We start from the raw sequence: 10,159 nt of genomic DNA on the forward strand, positions 1-10,159 counted from the left end.
GACCACTCGGGCTGGACCGGAGGGCAGGAGGACCACTCGGGCTGGACCGGAGGGCAGGAGGACCACTCGGGCTGGACCGGAGGGCAGGAGGACCACTCGGGCTGATCCTGACAGGCCGGGCACCCTGGCAGATCAGGGCAGGCGGGCCACCCTGGCAGTTCAGGGCAGTCTGGCCACCCTGGCAGTTCAGGGCAGTCTGGCCACCCTGACAGTTCAGGGCAGTCTGGCCACCCTGACAGTTCAGGGCAGTCTGGCCACCCTGGCAGTTCAGGGCAGTCTGGCCACCCTGGCAGTTCAGGGCAGTCTGGCCACCCTGGCAGTTCAGGGCAGTCTGGCCACCCTGGCAGTTCAGGGCAGTCTGGCCACCCTGGCAGTTCAGGGCAGTCTGGCCACCCTGGCAGTTCAGGGCAGTCTGGCCACCCTGGCAGTTCAGGGCAGTCTGGCCACTCTGGCAGTTCAGGGCAGTCTGGCCACTCTGGCAGTTCAGGGCAGTCTGGCCACTCTGGCAGTTCAGGGCAGTCTGGCCACTCTGGCAGTTCAGGGCAGTCTGGCCACTCCGGCAGTTCAGGGCAGTCTGGCCACTCCGGCAGTTCAGGGCAGTCTGGCCACTCCGGCAGTTCAGGGCAGTCTGGCCACTCCGGCAGTTCAGGGCAGTCTGGCCACTCCGGCAGTTCAGGGCAGTCTGACCTCTCTGACGACTGTTGACTGGCGGGCAGCTCTGACGACTGTTGACTGGCGGGCAGCTCTGACGACTGTTGACTGGCGGGCAGCTCTGACGACTGTTCACTGGCGGGCAGCTCTGACGACTGTTGACTGGCGGGCAGCTCTGACGACTGTTGACTGGCGGGCAGCTCTGGTGACTGTTGACTGGCGAGGCTGGGTTGACACACTAGACTCCTGATGCGTGGGGCTGGTATAGGACGTGCCAGCCTGGAGACACGCACCTCCATGCTAGTGCGTCTGGCGGGAAACACCGGACCGAAAGGGCGCACTGGCGGTCTTGAGCGCAGGGTTGGCATCACCCCTTCCGGCTCGATGCCTACTTCGCCCTGGCACATGCGGGGCGCTGGTACCTTGCCTACCGGCCTGAAAATCCCAGGCCTCACCACAATCCCAACCCCAAAGCACGGGACCTGTCCAGTCTGCCCTACAAGGGTACGGGGAGCTGGCCTGGGGCTGTAATCTCGCCCCGCCAAATAGCCCTTGTGCCCCCCCCTAAAAAATTATTGGGGCTGCCTCCAACATTCCTCCCTCACTTGCCTCTGTCCTCTTCTCCGCTGCTTGGTCCTTTGGTGGTGGGTAGTTCTGTCACAAAAAGAGCCGTGTTGAATAGACCAAACTGCAGCGGGAATATGGATGCTCATGTTTTAATTCAAAAAAAGGAGTAACGCATCCACTGGAAAACAATATACACGACAGGAACAGTTTTGCAGGCACACAACACGCAGTGCAAAAACAACTACCCACGAAAACCAAACAAACACACACCTACTTATGGGACTCCCAATCAGAGGCAACTAGAAACACCTGCCTCCAATTGAGAGTCCAGCACCCAAAACTACACATAGAAAAACAAACCTAGAACCTATACCAAACTAATACACCCCACTACAGCACACACAAAACCCCATAATACAAAACAAATATACCTCTGCCACGTCCTGACCAAATATAATAGAAATAATACCTAAATATTGGTCAGGACGTGACACCATGCAGTTTGGCTTCAGAGCAAACCACTCCACAGAAACGGCCAATTGCTTTCTTCTGCAAAATGTGAAGTCCAAGATGGTGGGACTGTGTTTCTAGACCTAAGGAAAGCCTTTGATACTGTTATCCATCAGGTTCTCATCACAAAACTGTCCAAGTTCAACTTTTCCCCTGATGCCTTGAGAAGGATGAAATCATACTGTACCTTGAAGGCTTAACCCAGTGTGTCAGTAAGCAATGAGACGCCGCCCACCCTCAGCTATGATGTGGGTGTGCCCCAAGGGTCAATACTGAGGCCCCTCCTGTTCAGCCTGTAAATTATTGATCGGCCTTCTGTCTGTTCTGGGTCTGAAGTACAAATGTGTGGAGATTATACAGTGATATATGTGCATGCAAACAACAAGCTTCAAAATATCTCACTACTGTAATGGTCCAGGTTACAAAGTGGCTCAGTGTCTCATGTTTGCATCTCAACGTGAAAAAAGTCTGCATGTTCTTCACAAAGAGGGCAACTGATGCTACTGTGTCAATATGTGTCAGGGGAGAAGCTCCCGGTGGTAGCTTGGTATCATACTTGATTCCAAACTATCTTTTAAAAAGCAGGTGAAAAGGTTTACTCAAATTACCAAATTCAACCTAGCCAATGTCCAAAACATTTAAAAAAAATGGACTACAGAGGCAGAAAAACTGTAATTCAATGCTATGATACTCCCTACCTTAACAAACTGCTTGACAAGTTGGGCCCAAGCTTACAGTACAACATTAAAACCCAGTCAGTCTGTAAACAGGCTCTCAAAGTGCTTGGTAGAAAAGCCCAATAGACATCACTGTTACATCCTCAGAAAGCATGAGCTCCTAATTTGGGAAAATCTTGGGCAATGCACAGACGCATGTCTTGTATTCAAGATCCTAAATGGCCTGGTCTGCCATGAGAGGTGACTGTATAGTCCCATTAAGGAAAAGCACCATTATTCAAACTGCTTTCTCTGTAAGAGCTTCCCATGTCTGGAACACACTGCCATCAGACATACATAACTGCACCACCTATTGCACCTTTACAAAAACATAAAGACATGGCAAAAGACCAATCAGACTTGTGAACATAATCCTTAGCTGTGTATTGCCACTTTCCATGTTATCTGTTGTCTGTAGCTTGTGAGGCATAGAAACACTTTGTTGCTTCTATGTATTTTGGATCAGGACTCAGGCTAAGACCCAGATGCAGACACAGGAGGCGGATAGTACGAGTCTCAGAGTTTATTATAGTACAAGGGGCAGGCAAAATGTAAGTCAAGGCAGGCAAAGAGTCATAATTCAAATCAGTCAGGCAGGTACAGGACAGCGGGCAGGATCAGGGTCAGGACAGGGAGAAAGGTCAGAAAAAGGTCACAAAAACTAGAGCACAGGAAACACGGGAACACGCTGGTGGGACTTGACGGGACAAGAAGAAATGGCAACAGACAAACAGAAAATACACAGGAGATAATGGGGACAAATGGGAGATACCTGGTGGGGGGTGAAACAGACCAGGGTGTGACATTTTGTTTTGTTGCTTTGCGTGTGCTCACTGCTCATTGTCTATCTACTGCTGTTGAAAATTAGCCAGGTGGCTAAAACCAGCACTTTTACTGAAACGCTGATTAATATGCACTATCTCTTTAAAAAATAAACTCAATAAAAATAAACCCCCTTTGATAAAGCAAGCCTAAATAAATTCAGGAGTAAAAATGTGCTTAAGTCAAATAATAAGTTGCGTGGGCTCACTCTGTGTGCAATAATAGTGTTTAACATGATTTTTGAATGACAACGTCATCTCTGTACAGCACATAAACTGTTCTTGTCGCATACAAATATTTAGCAGATGTTATTGCGGGTATAGTGACATCCTTGTGTTCCTACTTCCAACAGTGCAGTAATATGTAACAAATCACAAACATACACAGAAATCTAAAAGTAAAAGAATGGAATTAAGAAATATATAAAAATTAGGACGAGCAATGTCGGAGACCGGAGTGTGTATACGTACAGTTGAAGTTGGAAGTATACATACACTTAGGTTGGAGTCATTAAAACTTGTTTTTCAACCACTCCACAAATTTCTTGTTAACAAACTAAAGTTTTGGCAAGTCGGTTAGGACATCTACTTTGTGCATGACACACGTAATTCTTCCAACAATTATTTACAGACAGATTATTTCACTTATAATTCACTGTATCACAATTCCAGTGGGTCAGAAGTTTACAAACACTAAGTTGACTGTGCCTTTAAAAAGCTTGAAAAATGTCAAAAAATCATGTCATGGCTTTAGAAGCTTCTGACAGGCTAATTGACATAATTTGAGTCAATTGGAGGTGTACCTGTGGATGTATTTCAAGGCCTACCTTCAAACTCAGTGCTTCTTTGTTTGACATTATGGGAAAATCAAAAGAAATCAGCCAAGACCTCAGAAAGAGGAGACCTCAGTCTGGTTCATCCTTGGGAGCAATTTCTAAATGCCTGAAGGTACCACGTTCATCTGTGCAAACAATAGTAAGCAAGTGTAAAGACCATTTTACCACTCAGCCGTCATACCGCTCAGGAAGAAGATGCATACTGTCTCCTAGAGATGAATGTACTTTGGTGCGAAAAGAACAAATCAATCCCAGAACAACAGCAAAGGTCCATGTGAAGATGCTGGAGGAAACAGCTACAAAAGTATCTAAATCCACAGTAAAACGAGTCATATATCGACATAACCTGATAGGCCGCTCAGGAAGGAAGAAGCCACTGCTCCAAAACCACCATAGAAAAGCCAGACTACGGTTAGCAACTGCACATGGGGACAAAGATTGTAATTTTTTGGAGAAATGTCCTCTGGTCTGATGAAACAGAAATAGAACTGTTTGGCCATAATGACCATCGTTATGTTCGGAGGAAAAAGGGGGAGGCTTGCAAGCCGAAGAACACCATCCGAACCGTGAAACACGGGGGTGGCAGCATCATGTTGTGGGGGTGCTTTGCTGCAGGAGGGACTGGTGCACGTCACAAAATACATGGCATCATGAGTGAGGAAAATTATGTGGATATATTGAAGCAACATCAAGACATCAGTCAGGAAGTTAAAGCTTGGTCGCAAATGGGTCATCCAAATGGACAATGACCCCAAGCATACTTCCAAAGTTGTGGCAAAATGGCTTAAGGACAACAAAGTCAAGGTATTGGAGTGGCCATCACGAAGCCCTGACCTCAAACCCATAGAAAATTTGTGGGCAGAACTGAAAAAGTGTGTGCAAGCAAGGAGGCCTACAAACCTGACTCAGTTACACCGGCTCTGTCAGGATGGATTTGGGCCAAAATTCACCCAACTTATTGTGGGAAGCTTGTGGAAGGCTACCCAAAACGTTTGTCCCAAGTTAAAACAATTTAAAGGCAATGCAACCAAATAATAATTGAGTGTATGTAAACTTCTGACCGACTGGGAATGTGATGAAAGAAATAAAAGCTGAAATAAATAATTCTCTCTATTCTGACGTTTCACATTCTTAAAATAAAGTGGTGATTCTAACTGACCTAAGACAGGGAATTTTTACTAGGATTAAATGTCAGGAATTGTGAAAAACTGAGTTTAAATGAATTTGGCTAAGGTGTATGTAAACTTCCGACTTCAACTGTATATACAGTACCAGTCAAAAGTTTGGACATACCTACTCATTCAAGGGTTTTTCTTTCTTTTTACTATTTTCTACATTTTTTAATAATAGTGAAGATTTTAAAACTATGAAATAGCACATTTGGAATCATGTAGTAACCAAAAGAGTGAATAAATCAAAATATATTTTATATTTGAATCTTCAAAGAAGCCAATCTTTGCCTTGATGACAGCTTTGCACACTCTTGGCAGTTTCTCAACCAACTTCATGAGGTAGTCACCTGGAATGCATTTCAATTATTAACAGGTGTGCTTTGTTAAAAGTTAATTTGTGGAATTTCTTTCCTTCTTACTGAGTTTGAGCCAATCAGTGGTGTTGTGACAAGGTAGGGGTGATATACAGAAGATAGCCTGATTTGTAATATGCAGTATATACATATGAAATTAGTAAAACATTATGTAAAAATTATTAAAGTGACTAGAGTTCCATTGTTAAAGTAACCAGTGATTCCATGTCTATGTAGATAGGACAGCAGCCTCTCAGGTGCAGGGTTGAGTAACTGGGTGGTAGCCGGCTATTGATGGCTATTTAACAGTCTGATGGCATTTTTCAGTCTCTCAATCCAAGCGTGGATGCACCTGTACTGACCTCGCTTTCTGGACAATAGCGGGGTGGCTCGGGTAGTTGATGTCCTTAATTATCTTTTTGTCCTTCCTGTGACGTTCCTGTGAAGTCAGGTGCTGTAGGTGTCCCGGAGGGCAGGCAGTATTCCCTTGGTGAAGCGTTGGGCAGACTGCACCACCTTCTGGAGAGCCCTGCTCTCAATTGTGCATCTGTAAAGGTTTGTGAGGATCTTAGGGGCCAAGCCAAATTTCTTTAGCCTCCTACTGTGGAAGAGGCGTTGTTGCACCTTCTTCACCACACTGTTTGTGTGGGTGGACCATTTCAGATTATCATTGATATGTACGCAGAGGAATTTGAAGCTTTTCACCTTCTCCACTATGGTCCCGTCAATGTCGATAGGGGCATGCTCCCTCTGATCTCAGTCCATGATCAGCTCCTTTTTTTTTTGACATTGAGGTTATTTTCCTGGCATCACACCGCCAGGGTCCTCATCTCCTGCCTGTAGGCTGTCTCGTCATTGCTGGTAATCAGGCCTATTACTGTTGTGTCGTCTGCAAACTTGATGACTGAGTTGGAGGCGTGCGTTGCCGTGCAGTCATGGGTGGACAGGGAGTACAGGAGGATGCTGAGCATGCACCCTTGTGGGGCGCCTGTGTTGAGGAACAGCGTAGTGGAGGTGTTGTTTCCTACCTTCACCACCTGGGGGCGGCCCATCAAGAAGTCCAGGATCCAGTTGCACAGGGCAGGCTTCCGACCCAGGGCCCAGAGCTTAATGATGAGCTTGGAGTTTCTTATCAAGACGACATCGAATGTTCCTGAGTGGCCTAGTTAGTTTTTACTTTAATCTCCTTAAATCTATGGCAAGACTTGAAAATGGCTGTCTAGCAATGATCCACAACCAACTTGACGGAGGTTGTTGGTTGTGCAAATATTGTACAATCTAGGTGTGCAAAGCTTAGAGACCCAGAAAGACTCACAGCTGTGATCGCTGCCAAAGGTGATTCTAGCATATATTGTGCATACTAATGTAATTGAGAAAGAAATTCTAGATATGTTTTCACTTGTCATTAAGGGGTATTGTGTATAGACTGGTGAGAATTATAATTTTTTTTTAATCCATTTTAAATTCAGGCTGTAATACAACAAAATGTGGAGCAAGTCAAGAGGTGTGACTACTTTCTGGAGGCCCTGTATATGATTTGACAGTTGTGTAGATACAATTTGTGACAGGTTATTACATATTAACTACAGGTTATCAAGGTTTTATACAGTGAAGTGGGTGCATTAATGCAGTCGATCATCTTCATCAACAATGTGAATATGAATTTTCCAATTGCAGTACCAGACGTGGACTACAAGCAGGAACAATACCATGAGGGTAAGTGTTGCTGTGCACTAACTATCAGAATCTTGTCTACTTGACACCACACCATTGACAAATACGCACTACATAAAATGTTGTTTCCTGCATCAAGCCTTCATGTTTGTTTTCCTGTGTTTTCACGGCTCCTCTGCTCTCTCCTTAGAGTAACTCTTCGAAGTACTCCCGCTCCTTCGGCCTGCTGTCGGACCAGCACATTTCAGAGCACATAGACCGGGTAAGATACCTGTCCCCAAGCAACACAGCCATTACCGAACCGGTTGTGTGTACACGGGCCCAAGGGCCCCAGAGAGGAAACTGTGGGTCCCAGAGGGGGAACCACCTCAGGCCAGCCCGTGTAATCACATAATGAGACCCTTAATCCTCACTAAAAGGAATTTTAGCACAACTCCTTTGTATTAGCGTGGTAGAGTACTGTGTAACACCAGGTGTTTGTACAGTATGAGGGCTTAAAACATAAGACCTGACACGTATGTGACATGTAGAAAATGTCCCAAATAACCTGTGCTGTGAAAACAGAGACGGACAATAATGTCAAGATGTGAATGATGCACCACGTGGTCTTGAAAACAGTAACTATTGTGCTGATACCTCTTTTTCGCCACTACATACATTCTTTAATGTAAGAAATATCCCTCAGTTGGATATATTATAAGTACTTAATTAGTTACTAGTATTGAGAGTTTTTTAAGATCTTGTAGAAATGTAATTCTTGAAAAGTTTAATAGTTAACATCCTCTAACGTTGGCGTATTGGTTCCCCAGAGGCTGAATATGATTGGCGATGAGGTGGACTACCAACCCTACGAGTACAGATACGAGGGGAGAGGCAGCAAGTGTCAGTCGCTGGATGACCTGTCGCTAAGTAACCTGGGGGATGACTTGAATTTCCTAGGGGACCTGGGACCAAAGTTCAACACCCTGGGGGGCATCTTTCGCCAGGACATGTAGGAGAGGAACATTAGGGTGTAGACACACACACCTGGCCAGACTGGTAAATGGTGCTGTGTGGCTCAGTTGGTAGAGCATAGTGTTTGCAACGCCAGGGTTGTGGGTTCGATTCCCACGGGGGACCAGTATGGGAAAAAAAAAATATGAAATGTATGCATTCACTACTGTAAGTCGCTCTGGATAAGAGCGTCTGCTAAATGGCTAAAATTTAAAATGTAATGGTGCTTATTAGACACGTCTGTCATCGTCCCCTGTTTGAGGTGAATGGGGGGGATGACCTATCAGTTGGAGAAGAGGACACAGCCACACCAAACTTCCTCCATTGTGATTTTGGATCAAGCTTTGCATTATCGACATCAGTGGGGCATTTTCTTACAGACCGAAACTGTTGTGGACTGGGAGAGACACTTCTGATATTTTTGTCTGACACAATGAATGATGAACTTACTGTACTGAATAAACCGTGTCATGCTCGGATGGCTTTATGGATTTCGGTTTCGACAAGGTGTGTTTGTATGGCGATTTGTTTTGTGTTTTGTGTTTTTTTATCATCGCCACGCTTCACAGTGTTTTCAACAGAATTGTATAATCTCTTGATCTACTGGTTATGCCAGAATGGGAATAACAATGGGGGAGGACTTCGATAGAAATGACTTCGATAGAAATGTCGAAATGTCAACATCACTTCTGTGGGAACATTAGCGTTGTGTGAATCATACTTTTTATGGCCTTTTTCTGCTTAGGATATGGATTTACCCAAGTTGCTTAAAATATTTATTAAAAAAATAACCTGGAATTAATGTGTACATTAGCCATTATGACAACCTGAACCTCCTTGCCATCCAAGTGAGAGGATAAACCCACCACAGAGTAGATGTAATATCTACATAAGTACACAGGATTTAGCTAATTAAAATGAAGTGTATCTTGAGGGGTACTTACTTGTAATTAATGTGTACTTATATAGTACGTTACCCATCCTGACAACCTGGCCCTCAATTTAAAGCTTCTGGAAGCCCCACATAAGTGAGAAAATAAACACATTAGTATACCACAGAGTACATGTAATATCTGCATAAATACAATGAATTAATAGGCATTACACAGGATTTAGCTAGTTTAAGTGAAGTGTATTTTAATGTAATTACTTACTACTCATTACCAAGTTAAAATACCTACAAACATAAGCTGAGCTTCTACTTTAGTCAACTTTGTTGCAACATCTAAAAATACCTTACATTTCTTACCAAATAATAAGGATTTATATTGTTAATAAATTGATGAATTAGATTAAACAAACATATAGGCCTCCTCAATAACATAAATATGTAGCCTACAGTTTGGTGAGTAGCTTAGATCATTGTTTCCCAACTCCAGTCCTGGACTATCCCCAACATTAAACATTTGTTGTAGCCTTGGACAAACCTGATTCAACTCATAGAGGGCTTGACGATTAGTTGACAAGTTGAATCAGGTAGTGTTTGCCTGGGGCTTCAATAAAAAGTTGTACTGTTTGGGATACTCGAGAACTGGAGTTGGGAAACACTGACCTAGATAGTTAATTTAGAACAACATGATTGTATATTTCTTCGCTTTTTAATAGCCCTTAAGAGTCTAAGGGGGGAGGTCATACCAAGGATCATTTACGTAGCTATTTGATTTTGAATTTTAAGACCATTTGATGTATGAAAAATATAAATAAATACATTATTTGATGAAAAGAATGTTTGGGCCTTATTCCTATTGCGCTATTATCCCATAGAAACACATTGAATAACAGATTCACTACATGGAACAACAGATGCAAATGAAATCCAAATGAAATTTGTTCTGAAGTGTCTGTCCTATATCTGAGAGATGTAAA

At 44.0% G+C, this 10,159-nt stretch overlaps 1 protein-coding gene across 1 annotated transcript in view; it reads left to right on the forward strand.

Annotated features, from left to right (window-relative positions):
* LOC106571916 (cadherin-like protein 26) overlaps nucleotides 1-8,784 on the forward strand; it is a 52,558-nt gene extending 43,774 nt beyond the window's left edge. The window contains exons 17-19 of the mRNA XM_014145472.3: nucleotides 7,304-7,342; nucleotides 7,491-7,562; nucleotides 8,110-8,784. Of these exons, the coding sequence (XP_014000947.1) occupies nucleotides 7,304-7,342; nucleotides 7,491-7,562; nucleotides 8,110-8,295 (297 nt within the window). The 3' untranslated portion in view covers nucleotides 8,296-8,784. The remainder of the gene's footprint in view (nucleotides 1-7,303; nucleotides 7,343-7,490; nucleotides 7,563-8,109) is intronic.
* The last annotated feature ends 1,375 nt before the right edge of the window (nucleotides 8,785-10,159 follow it).

This window comes from Salmo salar, chromosome 15, assembly GCF_965601325.2.
Source record: "Salmo salar chromosome 15, fSalSal1, whole genome shotgun sequence".
NCBI classification, from domain to species: domain Eukaryota; kingdom Metazoa; phylum Chordata; class Actinopteri; order Salmoniformes; family Salmonidae; genus Salmo; species Salmo salar.